At 31.5% G+C, this 21,437-nt stretch overlaps 1 protein-coding gene across 5 annotated transcripts in view; it reads left to right on the top strand.

The window, feature by feature from the left end:
* LOC106871954 (protein still life, isoform SIF type 1) overlaps positions 1-21,437 on the top strand; it is a 903,947-nt gene that overhangs the window by 765,038 nt on the left and 117,472 nt on the right. For all 5 annotated transcript variants that reach the window (XM_089349425.1, XM_089349426.1, XM_089349429.1 and 2 more), the window contains 2 exons: positions 3,875-3,978; positions 12,782-12,951. In XM_089349425.1, coding sequence (XP_089205551.1) covers positions 3,875-3,978; positions 12,782-12,951 — 274 coding nt within the window. The remainder of the gene's footprint in view (positions 1-3,874; positions 3,979-12,781; positions 12,952-21,437) is intronic.

Genomic DNA, 21,437 nt, shown 5'->3' with positions numbered 1-21,437 from the left:
TTCTTTACATAGAAGTCAAGATGTTTGATTTAAAAGAATGGTATATTTGTATTAAAATTGTCTTATTGTTATTATAGTTATTTATCTTATATAAACAAGTTTTGGTATTTGTTTTAATTACAAATGGCTAAAGAAAACACATATATGGGAACTGCATATCAACTACAACTAGGAATCATCATTAGCTTCTTTTTTACCATGATCATCATCATCACCATCCTCATCATCATTCAGCACCATCATCAAGTATCTCAGCCAATACTACCGTCATTAGGCATGATATTGATGATTATTTCTTCTTTGATATAGTTATAACATATGACCTCTTCTAAGTTGATAGATCTAGAACATTTAGTAACATTATAATAGAAATCTACATATAATTTTTGGTTTATTAGTTTCAATTAAATACTGTTTTTTTTTTTTATAAAATATCAAGTAACTATATTCCCTTCTGCCTTAACTAATTTCCTCTGCTATTATTTATATGCTTTTCACACAGATTTTTGAAACAATTCTTTCAATTTTTAAAAGCTCTTTTGCAATTACTAATAATATCTTTGAAATCAGTATTGGAATTTACAATATTGGTGTTTTTTGTGTTTTTCACTTAGCTGTCATTTTTTCTTTGCTTCAAATAATTGCAAATACTACCAGATAAGAGATATTCTACCTTAACAGGAAATGGAATCATTGCAACCTCTTCATGTGAGGCTAAATAAATTTTAGTATGTTTCTCCTTAATGCAAATGAATCTAGATATTCTAGGATAAAGACTTTAGGTATATAGTGATCAAATTTAGTTCTTCTCTTAGAAAGATTATTGCTACTGAGTAGCTGATGACCCCACACAGTTGTGAGTATGATGTTAAATAACATAGCACTGTTAGGGATATTTATGAAGAAGGAAATTGTATAGCATAAAAAGAAGAGGTACAATAAAAGGAAAAAGATACATAATTTTAGTTCTTAGAAATAGGTTACAAAAGCTAAAACATGAAATAAACAAGATACAGAATAATGAAAAACAGAATATAAAATAATATCAATTTGTACAGGGAAAATGAAAAAAAAACCAATGGGACCCCCCACCCCACCCTAGCAAATTGTTGTTTTATAAACTAAGAACCAGTAATATTCTGTGTATGCCCAGACTATGGAGAATAGTATTTAGTTCTTGTGTTAAGATGACATCTATATTATAATCTTCACATTTTTCTTTCTATTTCTTTTCCTCTACTTTCTTCCATCTTGCTCTAGAAAGTGACATTTGCTATTTCTCTCCTTCACACACCCACTTGTTAACTTCCTCTGTAAATAATTACTTTCTCCTCTATTCTTTATTGATTTATCATATTAAGCCAGAGTAAGCGCAGTTCTTTCTCCTCCTCTCTTTATCTTAGTTTCTTATACCAATAGGCATTTAAATATATTGTGCTATACTTCAACATATTTAAAAAAAAGATTTCTTGCAATGTTTATATCAAAACTAGATATCATATTTGGTTCCTTTAGTGGTATACAGCCATATTCTTGAAACCATGTCTGAGCTCTTGACACTGAGTTTTTTGATGTCTTAAACGATATTCAGCTCTTTATAAATTCACTTAAGCATCAAGTTCACATTTAAAAACATTTGTTACTGATGTTCTAAGCAGAAGTAAATAACAAATGTGAATACTTTAATAAGGCTGAGCACTTGAAAAGAACTAATAACATAAGTATTATTTATCCATTATTTGAAAGTCATTGCAACAATTTGGATTGATTAAAACCTTCAGTAATATTATAATAAAACCACAAATGGATTTTAGATTTTACTCATATGACTAGAATATAAACTATATAGAATTCTGTGGCATGTAGTTTCAGTACTGTATTATTCTTTGTATATTTATCATTTTGGAAATTTACATTGTGCTCAATTTATACCAGCTTTATACATCAACATTTCAGTTACATGGGAATGAAAATTTCCCAGTTGAGCTTACAATCGCTTTTCTAGCTATAATACTGGTATTGTTGAACCTATCTATAAGCAACATATTGTATGCTTTTTTTTATTTTCTCTTTTTTTAACAGTTCTTTTAGACTGTATTAAAATTACAAGCTCTATATCAGAGCATTGTGTCAGGCATATCTTGACAAGTTTTATTCACTTCTTTTCCTTCACTGCTAGCATGAAATCTTAGCTTTGTTACTCAAAACCGTGTAGATGAAAAACTGTTGCCTAACTTCTACAAAAGACTTTAAACTTTCTTCATATACAATAGAAAGAAATTGTATTGGTGCATGTGTGTCTGCCTGTACTTGTTAATGCTTCATTGTTTCTATTTGAAGTTGTTTCCATTTATGTAGATTGCAGATAAGTTGTTGTGTTCGTTGCTCTTTAGAAATTCAGCTAGATTTAGGTTGATTAGATGCATAAATATACAAATATAATTAATAATTTGCTTATACGTACATGTGAATACAATCTGTTTTGAAAACAAAATTATATGGTTATAGATATGTGATCAAAAATTATATCACATTTATGTCATAACTGAAGGCTGAAATTCATTTATCTGACTATTAGTATGACATTATGATGGGTGGTAATAGTGCTAATGTTACTATTACTACTGCTGCTTTGAGAAATCATTTATTATAATTATTGTGTAACACTGTATTTCTAATAATAGCTGTAAGTTCCTTTTTAAAACTTTCTGAAATATATTTTTTCAAAGATACCTTTTTGCTTGTCACATGAAGTAATGAGAACAGCTCTGTTTTGAAGAGATCTCATCTGTATCATTCAAAATAACACAAATTATCATAATTGCCAATGATTTTTTTATTCACCATATGAAGTTTATTACAACAAGCTGAGAGAAAGAATATCATTTTCAAAATCTTTGCTTGTTTAAATTATATCATTATTGTCAAAATTTTATCATTATTGCCATTACTCATTGAAATAAAAACTGTATATTTCAATTGTACTATTAAGAGTTTATCCAAAATAGGGGATGGAGTCTGTTCATCAAGGAATTTTCTTTGCATCAACACCAATTGAATAAAATATATTTTATAATGTCAAGATAGTCATCTTATTTTTAGTATTCTTAATTTGAAGATCAACATAGAAAACTGAAGATGTTCAGTTTATAAACAGATCATTACAAATTATTTTGAAAATATATGGAGAAACCTCACCAATTTGAAACCACTTACATCAGTTTAAGGGGATCTAATTTAGTACATTAATTCACAGGAAATGATTATTCTTCTGTGACAAATTCTATATATGATAGAAGGAGCATTACTTACCTAAGTGTGTATAGCTGAAAATGATTCAGGTTGTAGAAATTAACATAGAAAACATCAGTAGAGATGAAACCAAGCCGTACATATATACATTTTTGAAGGACATATTATTATTTGTTAGCTTTGAATATCTCTAGTTAGGCTGTAGATGACAGTGAATGTAGTACAGTTCTGGATAACAAATATTTTGCTATGTATGTTCTGTGTGAAATCCTGCTGATTTCAACTTTACCTTTAATATTGCTGCAACTGTTGAATAAAGCTTCAAAAAATATATAATTCTTTGTACATCCAGTAAGTGATCGATATTGAGGACAGCACTAGGAAACTCATTCAGAACTAAAGATTATGAATGAGAGGATTTACTGAAAATGAGTGACAATTTTAGGGTAAATTGTAATAGTTTTATGTAATAAAACATATGTAACTTTTAACTTCCAGTAATATCAAATGCATAATTTATAAGTATTTTCCTGTAAATGCAAATTCTTTATTTTCACATTTTTTCCATTTCTTTCATTTTTAAATCTTAGAGTAAATGTATCCTTTGTTTTGTTTCTTGCAGCCCTCAGATGACGAGCCAGGCGACAGTGATAGTAGCATACATACCATGACGTCCGAGTCACAGCTATCGTATGGCAAGCAGAGTGGTGCTATTCGAAAGGCAGGGTAAGTCTCTTGATTAATTAACAACTCCTGTAACATAGTAAGGATTATAAAGGCTTTTATATAGAGACAAAAAATTCATCATCATCATCATCATCGTTTAATGTCTGTTTTCCTTGCTGGCATGTGTTGGACAAACATGCAACATTTTTTTCTTAAAGATTGATAATGAAAATGAAATGGTTGCAACTGGGAATGGATTCTGTTTGCTATTAATATAATATGAACCCTTTTGTATGCTACAAAAACAGAATAACAAAGTTAACAGTATTTTAATTTCATAAATAATGCATTTAACTTGACTTCAGTTTTCTTTTACTTCACATTTCAAAGAAAAGTTGTTAATTTCAAACCATTTCCAGACTGTATAGTTAAAAAAGGTGTTGGTATGGCTGAGTGGTTAAGAAGTCCACTTCCCAACTGCATGGTCTCAGATTCAATTCCATTGTGCTGCACCTTGGGCAAATGTCTTCTACTGTTGTCATGGGTCAACTAAAGTAATGTGAGTGGATTTGCTAGAGAGAAACTGAAAAAAGTGTGTCGTGTGTGTGTGTGTGTGTGTGTGTGTGATTCTTTGTTTGCATTTGCTTTCTATTATAATTTACAAAAGTTATGAACTGCAGGCAGTATTGTTTTTGTCATTTCTATCAACAAATCATCTCCTTGCTTCAGACCTTCTAAGGCAGGTAAAAGAATACATCATTTACTTGAAAACAGGAAGTGCATGTAACTGTAAAACAAGGACTCCATAATATTATATTCATTTGACTCATGCCACTATGGAAACAGATGTAGAAATGAGCAAACTACAGTATGATTTTTATTTGAATATAAAATTCTTTCTATCTTTAGCTGCCTGGTATATATATATATATATATATATATATATATATATATATATATATATATAAAATATATTTATAAAAAATTAAAATTAAATTGAGCTTTATATAAAAAAAAGCTCAATTTAATTTTAATTTTTTATAAATTGATTTTAATTGAGTTTTTACCTGTAATTTTGGATTTTGTCCCTAATATTATAATATATATATATATATATATATATATACATATATATATATATATATATATATATATATATATATATATATATATATATATATATATATATATATCTCCTAGACAAATGTTGGATATATAATTAACAATGCAGAGGTAAAATCAATGTGTTCTCACAATGTGTGTCACAAGACTACAAAACGTCCTCCCAGTGGCTCCTACTGACCTCTGTCTTAACTAATATGCTACTCTTTATAAGAGTTCAGCTTGTCCATTCTTCCAATCCCCTAGTGATGTCGGTGACTCTCACCACAACATCTCTCCTTTTGATATTGACTTCGGTTGGAAGTTGATATTATCATTTTTATTGATTTTTCTTTCATCACATCTCCCTTTTTGAAATTTTCCTCCTAGGGAAGTTTAATATTTCCTCCGTTTAGGGACTACTTCCAGCCATTCTGTTTGTCTCCTCTTTCTTGTGCTGCTATGCTTTGGCTCGATTTTGCGTGGTGTTGGAACATCAAAGGTATCATAGAACACTTCCATCGGTATCTCTTTTTCCCTTATGTCTATTTTTTAGCTGGTTTAAATGTCTTTTGTGTTCCCGTTTTAACCTCTTACATTATATGTCATTTTGCCTATTCTTTTTGTTACTACTCCATCTTCCCACCCTTGTCTTCCGTGTTTATATATTTTGAAAAACACCTAGTCACTGTTATTAAAACGCTTTGTTATATATTTAGTGTTTTCCCTATTTGTTTTTCTTACTGGTAACAGCTTGTCAAAAATTCACATTTTGAACACATTTAAAAGGGCGTTAAGAAAAGCTAGGAATGAATTAAGTAACTAACAAAATTCCTAAGCACTAACAAAGCACTTAAGGGTATATAGAGTAACCCCCAATCCAAGTACAAATTCAGGAAAGTCAGCTACAGAGTTGATGTTCACGAGAAGAATAAAATTGATGTTTGATAAGTAGGCCCCAAAATGGTGTGCATTCTCTCCTGATGACCCTATACACTTGCTGGCTTCCGGTATGTGGAGCTTTCGACTGGTAGCACATGCACATGCAAGTTGTTTGCAAAGCATATTACCAGAGAAAAAAAAGATGTAAAAGAAATACGAAAGATGCAATGAAATATTTCTAAGTAGGAGATAAAATGCATTTTTAAAACCTATAGGAGTGGTAAAGAAGGCTGGGAGGATGGCCTTGTAACCAAAAAAAAATAGGAAGTATGATGTATCTAATTAAAGGACCCTGCCAGGAACATAAGAGACATGTAAATCAGAAGAGACATACCGAAGAATGGAGAGAAATTCCTATGGAAGTATATTTTGATGTATTCATTGTCTAAGCACTGAAAGTAATGGAGTCCCATAGAATCAGAATGAGAAAACAGAAGCAGACCAAGCATCTTGAGATAAGGCCCAAGTGAAAAAGATAGGAAAAATAAAAATAAAAATGAAATTTCTTTATTCCTTCAGGACTCAAAATCTCAAAAGGGGAGATGTTATGGCAAGAGTACAACACCCTCTTGGCAAGAATAGATGGGACCACTACATATAAATAGTAGCAGTCTGACATAGTCGGCAGTTCATAGTTTGGTCTTTGAAGTCCAGGTACAGTTTACAGTTCAAGTTAGTGTGTTGGAAATATTGATTGTTGGTTCATAAAAGATTGTTGGTTCATTACGTGTTTGTTACTGCCACTGTTTCTATTTTGTATTGTTATAACACTGTTACAGTATATTCTGTATCTATCATCGACAATATCAACCATACTTTGATAATGGAGGCTTAAGAATATATAACAATATATGGGAGAGTTAGACTTAATCAACGCAATGCAGTTTAGATTGTGCTAAGAGTGCTCTGAGGTGCCATGTAAAAAACACTCAGTACACCTTGTAAAGTGTTTGGCATTAGGAATGGTATTCAGCTGTTGAAACCAAGCAAAAACAGACTATGGAATGTGGTGTGGCCTCTGGCCTTGTCAGTTCCTGTCAAGCCATCCAACCCATGCCAGCATGGAAAACAGACATTAAGTGAGGATGATAACACTTCAGTGCACTACTTGTAGAATCTAAAATGCATTGCTATGACTGAGTCTGTCTATCTCACTTCCAATAAAGCTACCACCAAAATCTGTGGCATTCAGAAATAGACTGGATAGTAGAGAGAATGTACTTTGTCCAGACTGTCACGCTGCACTACATACAAGTCTTCATCGTTTGTTGGAGTGTGCAGTACAGTCCTCAGCAAAACAGAGACATGTGGTCATGTTTCAACATTTGGCTAACTGCGTGCATGCTATAGAACTGATCAATCAGATTTGACCTGGATTTACACAACTAACACCCAAACTGCAGTTATTCAATTTAAAGTCAGTATTGTGTTATTAGCAGTTATAATTTAATTTGTTGTTTTCATGAGACTTGTAAATTCCCCCCTTTCCAGTGCATTATTTTTCCCATTGTTGAAATCAACAATTTTATTGTATATCACCCATTAGAAATAACACCTTTTAGCACAAACAACATATTTATCTATTTTGTATTACATGTATTGTAAATATTCAGACTTTTCCATTTATTGAGATTTTCATAGAATTTCCTTTTATTTGTTGTTTCCAATTATTATTACAATCAAGAAAAGTAGATAATTTAATCAATGAAGTGGATGGGTGGCTTGGGATCACTACTGATTTTCAGAATGTTGATAGTTCTTTTATTCTTTTACTGGTTCCGGCCATTGAGATGTGGACATGGAGTGTTGCCTTTTATTTAAATTCAATATTTTCTCAGATAGAAATATTTTAACATCTCTTGTTCAGCAGAACCAATTAAAAGCATAACATAAAATTTCAAGAATATCCTTAAACTGCAATATTGTTTAAGCATTTTTTCCCCCTATTATTTTAGTCAGTGTTAATAGCAGCAGTAAAATTCTTAAAGGGATTCTGATATCGTTGTTATTATCTTAACTCAATTTTCAATAAAAATGAGCTTTATTGCTTTCATATCATTCTTATCTTAGTGTTCAGGAAATCTCTGACTAGAGTAAATCCTTAACTTTACCAGACAAGAGTATAATAAAAGAAAACAACAATAAATGCCTCAAGCCATTGATTTCTCAAAAAAAATATTAATCTTATATTCATTAATGTTAGCTAAGGCCAACATGTTTTAAGGGATAATTTAGCACAAAAAAGCCATTAGCAATTAAATTGTGGTGCTCTTTGTTTGGAATTAAATCTGTTGCTGTAAACTGTGATTTCAGTATGATAACAAATCTTTATTAAGTGACTAGTATATACATTTTTCTAAAAACGGGGAAAAAAAATGGTAAAATGCTTCTGGAACTAAGATTATTTCAGCTGTTGAATGTCTTAGTTGGTTGCCTAAAGAATTTCTAATCAGAAAATTGAAAGTGCAGTCTATACTAGAGCTGGTAATTCATAGTATTCAAGCTCCTTGCCAGCCATAGGCAGTACATAATTTTGATAAGGGTCAGCATTTTGTTGTGAATATCAGATATATTTAGGCGTGATTCTTTTTTATATTTGTTGTGTTTGTTACAGTGTCATTTGTCATATCAATATTGTATAGGAGTGGTCTAATATTTAAATAGGTTATTAAAATTTATTTAAAAACCATCTTTATAAAGATAATACACAGTTCCAAATACCATAGAATACAGAAAATAATTCACTCATTGTTTCACATTTAAATTTGTGAATATTGTTATCACATTATGTTTACTTGAATTATTCTATCAATGTTACTAACAATAGCAGTAAACAATTATATTTCACACAGAATATATAGACAGTAAATATATTGGAACATTATCATTATTAGAATTCCTCATTTAAAAAAAATCATATCATGAAAAAGTTTGTACACGGTTTTAGATGCAATGCAATATAAAAAGATATTTATTCTTTTATTATTTCATATCAAATATGTTTATATTTCTAAAATATTCAGATATTATGTTCTGTAAATCAGACTGTTCATTTTCTAAAATTTGATAATATACCCAAACATTATAAAAGTTAAGTTTGATTTTTGAGCATAAAACCTGAAACTTTTAGAATTACAAATAAATTTAAATGTGAAACCATGAGAGATTATATTATATCTACCTTCCATGGTATTTAAAACTGTAGACCAACATTTCATAGTTGTAGCTTTTAAATGTGGAATTTTAATAAAAGCAGTATTTCATATATACACTTTACACATTTCAAACACTATTTTTATAAAATATGTAATATTTTATGATATATATATACACACATACACATGTATATATATATATATATACACACACACACACACACACACACACACACACACACACACATGAGGGCTGTCCACTCATGACCGAGGAAGACCATTGCTGACCTTCAGGAACATTGTGCGCCCTAGGGCGTATTTCATCTATGGTTGCAGGAAACCACAAGCTATCTTTTTTCCGGCTTGTTTACATTCTGCGGAACGGTTTGTTTCCTCAGTAATCATTTCAAACAAGCATGCTGGAAAAAATAAGGAAAAAAATAAGAAAAAGAAGTCTAAAGGTTTCGCTTCCTGAGAAAGACTATGAGTAGACCCTGTCACCTCAGAAAAATTGTTAATAAAAATATTTTTTAAATCTTTACTCCATTCTGGTGTAAAATCATCCTCGCTGTCGCCGTCGCTATTGCTGCTTTCAGTTTCGGATACAGAAATATCCGATTCATTATTGTTCACCACGTGCTTTTGTAGCTCATTCATTCTTTTCTTCGATATCTCCATATCTTCTGTTGAAAAACCTTCAAATTCGGAATCACTGCTTGATAGCATGAAACTCCTCTCCATCTTCAAAGTTGAAAAAATTTAATGCCGCAAAAATGTGGAAAAAAATCTTCCAAAATTCACTGAGTTCAAATATCATGCCAAACAATGTCGGAGACAATAACTCAACTGTTTGCAAAGTGAAATCACGTGTTTTAACGAATGTGCTAATGAGATTTGGGTTCAAATATACATTTAAATATCAATGGGTATTCTTGGCTGGCTACGGCCGGGTTGGTCTTATGAACCAAAAAATTTTTCGGCTGGCTACGGCTGGGTTAGTAACGAAAGGGTTAATGGAGCTGCAGTCCTGGGTAAAACAGAGACCGAGAAGGAGCTTTTGGAAAGTGGAACCTCCCCAAGTACTCACAACCCTCCGTCGATTGGACAGTGTGGATAGGTGGAACATCTACTTTAGCTTTTCATAGAGGATTAGTGGAGGAAAAGTGTGACGACATTCTTAGGGAGACTTTGGGCATTGGAGAAGATCAGCTAGTCGCTCTTTTCTGGAGAACCTTCAGGCAGAGACCAATGGATAATTTCCAAAAATCTCTGGCCTGGCAGTGCTAGAGGGGAGCTTTGCCTGTTCGAGATAAACTTTACAGACACAGAAGTGCTGTCAGCTGAGCATGTCCAAGATGCATGCAGGACAATGAGACCGTCCTGCATGCACTCATCCACTGCCTGAGCATTGCTGACCTGTGGGTTTATGTCGAATACCTGTTGTCATGCGTAGGACGGATCCAGTTATCAGCTGAATCCATCATAAAGATCACCCCACTGCCTTCCTTTAACCAGGAAGGAAAGGCTGTTTTTATATGCCTGGTGGCCATGGGGAAAGAAGTTGTGTGGTGGATGAGACAAACACTTTTCCTTTTGGTCAATCCCTGATGAACTTCTTCAAGTTTCACTTGAAAAAGAAATAAAAGGTAGAGAGGTAAGTGTTATCTTCTAGTCAGTTTGCCAAAATGTGGATGAAAGTGGTGAGAATGGTATGAGTGAACAGGCCTGCCCTGAGCATATGCCTGTAGTTGAAAAGAGGAAGGGAAACGAAAAAAGGCACCTGCCCCAAAATCAGGGAACCCATGGTTTTTATGGGGTTTTTCCATGAGCAGCCCTTATTTTATTAGTCTTGTTTACATGCAAAATCCTCACTACACAAGCATACACACACACACATACACATTTTTTTGTTTTGTCCTGTGCTGTCAATAATGCTTTTCTTCATGTAAACCCTTGTGGTTAATAAAGAAATCATTACCAGGGTAACACCCATTATTTTACAAGCACCATCCGGAGTATTCAAGCGGTTCCAAGCAGTGCTGTTTTCTGCTAGTACTCTACCCTTATTGCAGCCCTATTTGTTTCATGTACTTCTCAAGATTTTTACTCACCGTTTCCAGGGCTCTGACAGTTATTAGTACTACTACTACCTTTTTCAGTGACCACAACAGCTTAACCTACCAAGCTAACCTGCTATATCTATCGACTTTTCTTTCTTCCTTATCACATACCTTGTTGTCAGCTGGGCATGCTATATATATATATGATCCAGCATCGTTTGCTTTCTTTCTCAATGAACACTATGTCTGGTTCCCTATTCTCTATCTCATGGTCACACTGAACCATAAAATCCCATAGGATCTTTGCATTATCATTTTCGATGATGCCTTTTGGTTCGTACCACTTTTTTGCTCTGTCAAGTCCGTACCTGTTGCAAAGTGTCCAATGGATAATCCTTGCTATATTGTCATGATATCTCTTATATTCTTTCTGGGCTAGTGGCATACATTGACCGGTAATATGCAAAACAGTTTTGCTATTTTGTCCACAAATTCTGCATTTATCACTTTCTGAAGAGTTGTCTATTCTGTATTTGATGTAATCTGTTCTTAATGTTTGCTCTTGGGCAGCATAGATTAAAGCCTCCATTTCCAGTTTTAAATCACTTTTAGTCATCCATAGCCATCTTTTTTCTCTGTGTGTCTTATCTTCAACATCCCTATGAAATGTCCATGCATTTTTTTCTTTACCCACCTATTTTCAGTTTCATTCATTCTCAAGTGCTTGTACAATGCTTTCTTTATCTTTGCAATCTTCCATCCTACACAAGCCTGACCTTCTTATTTCCAATAATAGAAGTTCTGTGGAATTCTTTATGTACCATGCTATGTTGTTTTCTTCTGCTCTAATATTGTGTTTGCATCCAATCAGTCCTCTTTCCCCTCTTTTTCTTGGTACATACAGTCTGTCTGTGTCACTTTTGGGGTGGAGTATCCCATATCTAGTCAGCGACTTCCTTGTCTTTCTGTCTAAGCTGTTTAGTTCATCTACTATCCATGCAATTACCCCTGCTCCATATCTACGGAGTGAAACCACCCAGGTGTTGATAGCATCAATCTTATTCCATCTGTTTAATTTCGACTTAAGGTCAATCTCAGTCTGCACAAGTACGCCACCTTAAATTTTTCTCTCACTTCTTTCTCCATCAATTCATCCATTTCCAATATCCCCAAATACTTATAGCCCATCTTTTCTATCTACTTCCTAACCTCTCCGAACAGTATTGCAAGCCTGTCCATACATTTGATTTTGCCTCTCTTCAAGACTAACACACCACACTTTCTCAGTACGAACTCCATTCTGATACCAGCACTGAAAGTATACACCATATCAACGAGGGAACTGACTTCTTCTTCTTCTTCTTCTTCTTCTTCTTCTTCTTCTTCTTCTATTATTATTATTATTATTATTATTATTATAAGAAGAAGAAGGAGAATATGGGTTTGTAGACTCATTAAAGCATCATTGAAATATGCCTTGTGATATTTATTCTCTCAATTTACATTGTGAATTTGACCTTGTATCTATGCTAAGAACAATTATTATTAAGGATTACTTTCAACATGCATAGGTTCAATTTTCAAACAAAGATATTTCATTTACAGATGGCTGGTTGTCAAGAACTGGTTAATCCATAAAAAACGCAAATTGGAACTTGCTCCTAAACGGAATTGGAAGCGTTACTGGGTATGTCTAAAGGGAACCATGCTGCTATTCTTTGACTGTGATGAAGAGAGTGCTATCACAGAAGAAAGTGCCCCAAGGCATGTACTAGGTAAGTATTTAAACTAAATCATTTTCATTCTACTAACTTCTCCCAGCAATGTTTAATTTACCCAACTTTCTAATCCGAAACCCATTAATCTGCCTGATGTTTTAATCTCAATTCACCAAAATCTTTCTTTTTTTTCTCCAACCCATAATTTTTTTTTTTAATATTCTCTCTTTTTCTATTTTAGTTTAGTCTTCAACTGTTATTTTAGAAAATATTTTTTCCTGTTATTTTAGTGATTTCTATTTTCTTTTTCTTATTAAATGTTCTTTTTATTTGTTTTCAGATATTTTCATAGTATTATTTAATTTATTTTTCCTCAACATTAAAACTTTAAAACAAGCTTTAAATTCAGTTTTATTTCAGGACATTTTATCATTTTGTAAGTTTCCATAATATAATATTTTTTAAAAAATCAAATATTTCCATCATAAAAGTAAGCAGAACAATATTCATTAAACAACATTTTTATTTGATCAGTTTTATTTGATATCTTTCTGAGTTTTCATTTCACTCTGAAAATAAGAATCATATTAGAGATTTGAACCTTATAACTATTCCTTTCCTACTGGTTATTTTCTCACAATTACTGTCAGAAATGTCACTATGTTATTCTGAACTGTTAGGTAAGACACAAGTTACTCTCTAAGCTGTAGGATCTGAAACTGAATGGAGTAAAAAGCTTTATTGTCTTAAGATTATTTTAATTATTTACTTTGATTAATGAATTACATGTCCTTTAAATCCTTAGATCTAACAACTCATGATATTTAAGTTTTGTATGAAAGTCAGTATTGATTTTTAAGCCCTTGTTTTTAATCTTTCCTTCCTTTTGATGCATCCTTATAGACAGCTGTAGTGCTGTTTCTCCACAGTCTTAACTCTTGGTGTATTGAGAGTCACATAATTCTTAATACTTGGTATCTAGAAATAGCTTTGTTTTAAAATAGCTTTGTTGATAATGTATCTAGTATCCCAGTGCCTTTCAAGATTGAAGTTAGAGTGACCTTGATTATTCACAATCATTACTTAAGAAACAATTTTTGAATGAACCACTCTGATAATATGAGGGAAATAATAGTGTTCATACTCAAGGTGGTAATTTAAATATACAATATCCTTTTAATGTGAAAGGCTAAAAGACACTTTAAGGAACTAGGTTCTAATAATATGTCTGTATATGTGTGTGTTTATATACATATGTATATATGTATGTGTGAACATATATATACAGAGTGACCCAAATGTCACTAGTCCATTTCAAAATGTATTAATGTGAAAATTTAATAGAAAAAAGTGTTATTATTATTTCAAAATATAATAACCCATTTTTATTAAATTTTTACATGTATTCTTTTATAAACATTAATTTCAAAAGTAATTGAAGCAAAAACAGTGTATTTCAGTAACAAAAGGGCTAAGCATCTTGTATAAAAGCCCTATTTAGTCCTACTATTTATTTTGTGGTGCTATATGATTATGCATTGGAGATATTTCAAAATATATCAGTAATTTTTATAATAAATTTTAATCCAAGTATCAAATTTTTCACATTATAATGCTCGTACTCTAAAATATTCTAATTACTTCAACAAATACTAGTTAACTCTTTCATTACAAAATATCAATGTTAATATAGTGTATGCTGCAGTTAACATATAACAAATAATCTGGTCATTTGTATAAACCCATCCAGACTTACATTTTTATGACTTGTGAGGAAGATTCAAAGATTTCATTGTTTAATTCAGAAACAATGAAAGTAATTTCAAAGATAGTTAAAGACCCTGAAGCAGCAACCAAGTCCTAATCAAAAAGTTTGCAGTATCATAATGGTTATATAAATCCTACTCATACATATTTATTTACATAAATATATCTGTATAAATTAAATAAATTTAAAGTTGAGTAAGCAATATGAAAATTAGCATCCAGATGCCCAGATGTATGCCTCTTCATATAGGAATATAAAAATGAGCAGAGCAGTCACATGTTCTCATATAGTGTCTCTTAGATACTTACACAATCACAATTTCTGTTTGCCTGCATTGTCAGTATCACGCATAGAATCCTGCAGCTATTTAGTGAACTGAATCTTCTTTGTCAAATTAAAGTGAAGAGAAGCTGATTGTCATTTAACTACTTCACTTCTTATTCTTTTATTAAATTTTATGGTTCCTTTCTTTCCAACCTGACTAGCTTTTCACTTATCTCTCATTTGGCCAGCTTCCCTACCAATCTAACCATCTAACATATACAACGCTAGCTAAGCATCAACACAGTTTCTTACCTGTTTCTGCCCTAGCTTTGAGATATAAAAGTCGACAGTGAGACTGTCCTAAATTAAATTACACTATTTGCTATAGCTACCTACCATTTCACTTATTGATTGCAACTTCTACCTAAAACTCTAAATGTGTTTTAATTTCTCATCCTCTCTGTTAATCCAAATCTTACTCCTCGAGTGTGTAGAGAAGGGGGCATATGTGTATGTTTCTGTTTTACTCTTAGCTATAATTTTGTTTGGCCTATTTACTACTTTTGAGAAATTTTTATCAATTCCTCTACCTTATATTAATGTAAGGTTGGAGGTCCTATTATGAAATTCAGTTCAACCCACATCAGTTTTCCAGGTTAACAATATTATAATAAATATCTTGATTAGACTGTTTTTATTGATAGAACTTGTTCTGTAACAATCTGTCATCAACAAAAATTAGACAAATTTAGAAATTCTACATCAACTATTTGATAGGAGATATGATGTAATGTTTGCAGGCATTTGCATTATACTTTGTAATATTTACAAAAACTTTGTCTTAAAATCTTAAAGCTCATAAGCAATATTTATGTGATACCATTTTATCACATTTTATATCTATTATCTTCTTGCCTTTTACATAATATGGTATTTTCATTACAGTTAGTTTGATGCTTAATATGTGATCAAATAGAATATCTTTATATTGCAGTAAAAAGAAATCACAAAAACCTAAGTACATTAAAAATTTATTAACATTGAATAGATTGTTGTCTATCACTAAGTAATTATATTTGTAGATGGTAAAATGTTTCTGTATGAAAAACAGTATGATGCTGAAAAGCATCATCTGTATCATCTATTATGCTTATCTGTACAAATAATACTGGATTAAAATACACTTAGGCATAAGTTTATCATTAACTTTTGACAAATATGTAAATTGGAATGGATAAAATTGTTTTATTCAGGCCAAAACATTATATCTAGATTACAATTTCAGTTATCTAAATCTGTTTCATTTTCAAGATTTCTGTTGTTTACTTGATTTATGAACAATGCAGCCCTAAATAAAACATTGCAAGTTTCATACAGGTTTATTCTTTTGATTGATATGTGATAAGTATGTCTGTAGTTTTCTTCAAAGTTATACATAATAAAATGTCTCCATACAACAATTAACAAAAATCTGAGAATGATTAATTGAAATCTTTTTCATATCAAAAGTGTTTAAGGTTCCTATCTTCCTATTTTATTGGACTAGAAGAAACACTTTATTGTAATAAAAATATACATTTCACTTGTGTGTGTGTGTTGAATATTTATGTATGCATGTATAAAGGTAATTTTAGATCATATAATTCTTGATATACAAACATGATTATCATGGCTAGAATGCCTTTCATGATCGCTGTAAGTTTTTATGACACATTTGGGAATACACAACAAGCCAGAAACAGATGACATACTAACTTGAGAATTAAAGAGCAAAGATCAATATCATTTGAATTTGATTTATATTGCGATAAATTAAAATCAAGAGAAAGTGATAGAAAAGCAGTTGTTTTACCAACCCAAAGCAGGAATTTATTGAAAAAGAAAGAATGATAAGGCAAACAGAACTAAGTCTGAAGTGTTTGCAAAGTTGAAAATCATTGATTAATGCAGATACATTGATTTCTACAGCACACACAAGCAGATATGATAACCAATAGGCATGTACATATTTCTGCACCTGTTCAAAGTTTTATATTCTCAGATGTTTTGAATAGAATAACAGTGTTTGAAGATTTTTACTTCTAGTTCTATGGTTTTAAATTTGTCTACAATTAAGTAATCCCTATGAAATATATATATATATATATATATATCATCGTCATTTAACATCCGCTTTCCATGCTAGCATAGGTTGGACGATTTGACTGAGGACTGGTGAACCGGATGGTTGCATTAGGCTCCAATCTGATCTGGCAGAGTTTCTAAAGTTGGATGCCCTTCCTAACGCCAACCACTCTGAGAGTGTAGTGGGTGCTTTTACATGCCACCGGCATGAGGGCCAGTCACACGGTACTGGCAACGACCATGCTCAAAATGGTGTTTTTTACATGCCACCTGCACAGGATCCAGTCCAGTGGCACTGGCAACGACCTCACTCAAACTCGCTCGAATGATTTTCTAATGTGCCAATAAGGCTACGCTGGTAATGATCACGCTCAACTGGTGCTATTTACGAGCCACTAGCACAGAAACCAGAGAGCTGCTCTGGCAATGATCACGCACGGACATTGCTGTTAGTGCTCCACTGGTACAGGTGCCAGTCATCGAATATGGTTCAATTACGATTTTGATTTCACTTGCCCCAACAGGTCTTTGCAAGCAGAATTTAGTGTCCAATGAAGGAGAGGTTGGCATGGGTGCCAGTCATCGAAGTTGGTTCGATTTCGATTTCAAATTCACTTGCCTCAAACAAATAAAATAATGATGATAACTTCTTTTATCTGCTACAGAGACATTTAATGAGGGGGACATTACAAATCTTCAATTTGTGTATGTGATTACATAAAAATTGACTTGGGTTGAAAAGGGAAATAGGAGAGATGAGTAAACGGTATACCTATGTCATTCCTTCGTTTTATGTCTGTTTTTCCATACTTGCACGTTTTAGATGAATGTGTTATTTGAGGCATTGTTTTATGGAGGGATATCCTTCCTGACACTATTCCTTACATGTTTTTCAAGCAAGGGATCTACTTAGCTTTGAAGGCACAAAATGACTGACTGATTTATTGACAGGAGAACTGACAACAACACATCAGCTGCAGATGTAAATAAGAATACAGATACACCTGCATACACACACATGTAGATATATATATATATATATATATATATATATATATATATATATGTAGATAGATAGATAGATAGATAGATATATAACCTTTCAGTTCTCATCTAAAAACATTCACTCACAAGGCTTTGATCAGCCTGGGATTATAGAAAAAAGACATTTCCCCTAGATGCTGCACATTAAAGACTGAAACCAAAACCCTTCATCTTATTTTTACTGAAGATCAGAAATTATATATGTATAATTATATTTATAGTATTTTATATGGAGTAAATGATTAAAAATTAAAATGAGTTATAAGTCAAATGCAAGAATTAGGATAAATAATCTAAACCTTTTAAACCTTACTGTCATAGTATAGCCTACTGAACCCTAACTTATCAGTTGACAAGGGTTTTTACACTTTGAGAAAGGGTTATGAATCACTTCCTTTGGCCAGTATAATCTGTATGACTACAAAATAAAATGACCAGCTTAAGGAAATATAACAGATGGGACAGTGACATGAATTTGAGTAAATAATTAGTGATGTACAAAATGCTATACAAAACAAACTTTTGATCTATTGAAATTCCCCTCATTTGCATTCTAATTATTCTCTTCACTTCTTTTACTTTTGCCACAACTTAATAAAATTAAAGAAAATAAAGTCACTTATCTATGAAATCCACAATATATGGCAGATATCAATGTGCATATCAAATAAACACAACTACAGCTATAATTGTAGATATTTCTAGAAGCAGTGTGGGTGTTATTAGATTGAAGAGATGGCAACACCCGCTGCCCACTTTTGTGGTATTATTGTAATCAGTATATTCTATCTTCAATTTGAATTCTATCATTGGGGAAATACACTATTCTTTTTTTTTAATTATTCACAGGTTTTTCCATAGTGGCCAAAGAATATTAATTGGCATTACTAGTTGTAGACCAATATGAGTTGATCCTCTGAATTACTTTTAAAATTCATCTCAACAAGAATTGGGCATAAAAATTTTTTTTTTTAAAACAGAGAAATCCATGATGTTTGTAATTTCTGTCATCCTTAAAACCTTTGCAAGAGTGTTACAATAAGGAACTCAATTAACATAAATGTAATATATTACTTGAGTGAGTGTTAGTAAAGATTTATATAACAATTGCTACTGTAGAATCAGTCTTGTAGAGATATTTAGGGATATGATAAAAGAATGATTCTCCCTGTGACATTCCATGCCAAATATTCAGAAATTTGATATAAGAAATGAAACATCATTTTTATGACATGTATCTTGTTTCATGAAGTTTTTCAGATTTATAGTGAAAATGACAATGATGAAACTTATTATTGTTATTATTATTATTACTGTTGTTTTTAATAATTGTTTTAGTTACTGTGGTTTTATCATTCATGTTGCACTTTATAAGTTATACTAATATATATCACTCACTTAACTTGAATAGTTTTGCTAAATCAGTTATATAAGTTTAGAAATTACACCAATCATTTAACTTGTTTTTTCTTATGCCTTGCCACCAGATAAACAATACCTACTCTGGTATTGATCTTAAGTTTCTTATTTCATACAGTTCACAAGCTAGATTTTTAAAACTTATCTTTTGTTACTTTAACACCAGCACATAAGGCTTTGTTGAATTCTCTCAAACTTTCATGTTTTTCTTACGAAAGTAAAACAATATGAATAATCAATATCCTATATTAACACTAGTTTTCAATACATCAAAATCCACCACAATCTTCTTTTATTCTTCTAACACACTTTTTTCTTTATATTACAATACATATGCTTCTTGCCTTATCTAAATAAGAAAAGACAGTACAATATTATTATTACCTCTTTATATACATATCCTGATAATTTCTTATTAGAATAATACTGTACATCGTAGTTCATAATATAGTCAAAATTATTTACCTTTTAGTTATTATGGCAGTTGTTTTATTCTTAATGTGTTTTATTATCTAAGCTATTAACCAATTTGTATAGTTTTATAGTTGAAGTGGTCAAGGTTTAATTCTTCATAGTTATATTTCCCATGACCACTTAGATTTTTACTTCCATTTTATTATATTTTCACCAAATTCTCCATCCTCTATATTTTCAATTACTTTTATATTGTCCTATAATAAAGAAATATATTTGTTTATTTGTGTAGATTTCATGTTTTTAAAATAATTTATCTATTTTCTGTGCCAAATTCCAATTCCATTAATTCTGTCTGTTTCCTGTGCATGAAATTCCCTTTGAATATTTGTTTAACAATGAAATATTTTAAAATCTTTTGCAGTGAATTCAATGTGTCACAAATCCTGTCTGTGGGATTACTCTGCAATTTCTGGCCATCACTAGATACATATCAAATAAATCTCAACTGACTCATTGTTCCATTCTCACCGTGAAATCAGATTCATGCCATTACCTTGATTGTGTCAACATCAAAGAAATATTCTCACCTCATTCTGTACTGCATCTACAAGCTTGACATTATCCAACATATCATCATTAACAATTGTTCCTATATCCTATTCTATTTCTAACCAATTAACCTCATTAGACACCTTTGAATCCTAACCAGTTCATACAATGATCCAATTACTTTATGACTTCCATCTTTTATAGTTTCCAAAGAGTATTTCATAAAAACTCCTTTCATTTATTGAGTTATGTAATTATTTGCTAGAATTCTTCTCACATATTAGTCTTTCACTAAAGTTCTGTGTGGGATTCATTGGTTGCTTTTACTTCTCATTTATAACCTATTCTCTCCATTATTTATTTAACATTCTTTAATCATTAAGTTTACATTGTTGAGTCCAAATAATGATAGCATAAACTTTTATCATCATCATCATCATCATTATTTGATGGATTTGTGGAATCATTAGAGCATAGAACCTTGTGGCATTTGTTCTAGTTCTTTACATTCTGTGTTCAAGTTCCACAAAGGCCAGCTTTACGTTTCATCCTTTCAAGGTCTATAAAATAAAGGGGTTGATAGTATTGACTAAATTCTCCCCTCAAATCTTTGCACCCTGCAACTAAATTAGAACTATCATCATCGTCATCATCGTTTTTATGATTATTATTATCATTATTTATTATTATTATTATTATTATTATTATTATTATTATTATTATTATTATTATTATTATTATTATTATTATATGAAAACTCACAGCTTATTTTGCTGGGTATGATGGAAAGTATCAGCTGTCCACAGCCAGCAGACTAAGGTGACATTTGTTTACTGGTCGTGCTTCAAGAACCCTGCAATGAATTCTTGCAGTTCCGAGCAATGCTGATTTTTGTAGATGTTCTACCTATCATCATCATCATCATCATCATCATCATCATCATTATATGTAAGGCAGC

Source organism: Octopus bimaculoides, chromosome 3 (genome assembly GCF_046866305.1).
Source record: "Octopus bimaculoides isolate indiv1 chromosome 3, ASM4686630v1, whole genome shotgun sequence".
NCBI lineage: Eukaryota > Metazoa > Mollusca > Cephalopoda > Octopoda > Octopodidae > Octopus > Octopus bimaculoides.
The sequence above is the reverse complement of the archived record's forward strand: the minus strand, read 5'-3'. Positions and strand labels throughout refer to the sequence as shown.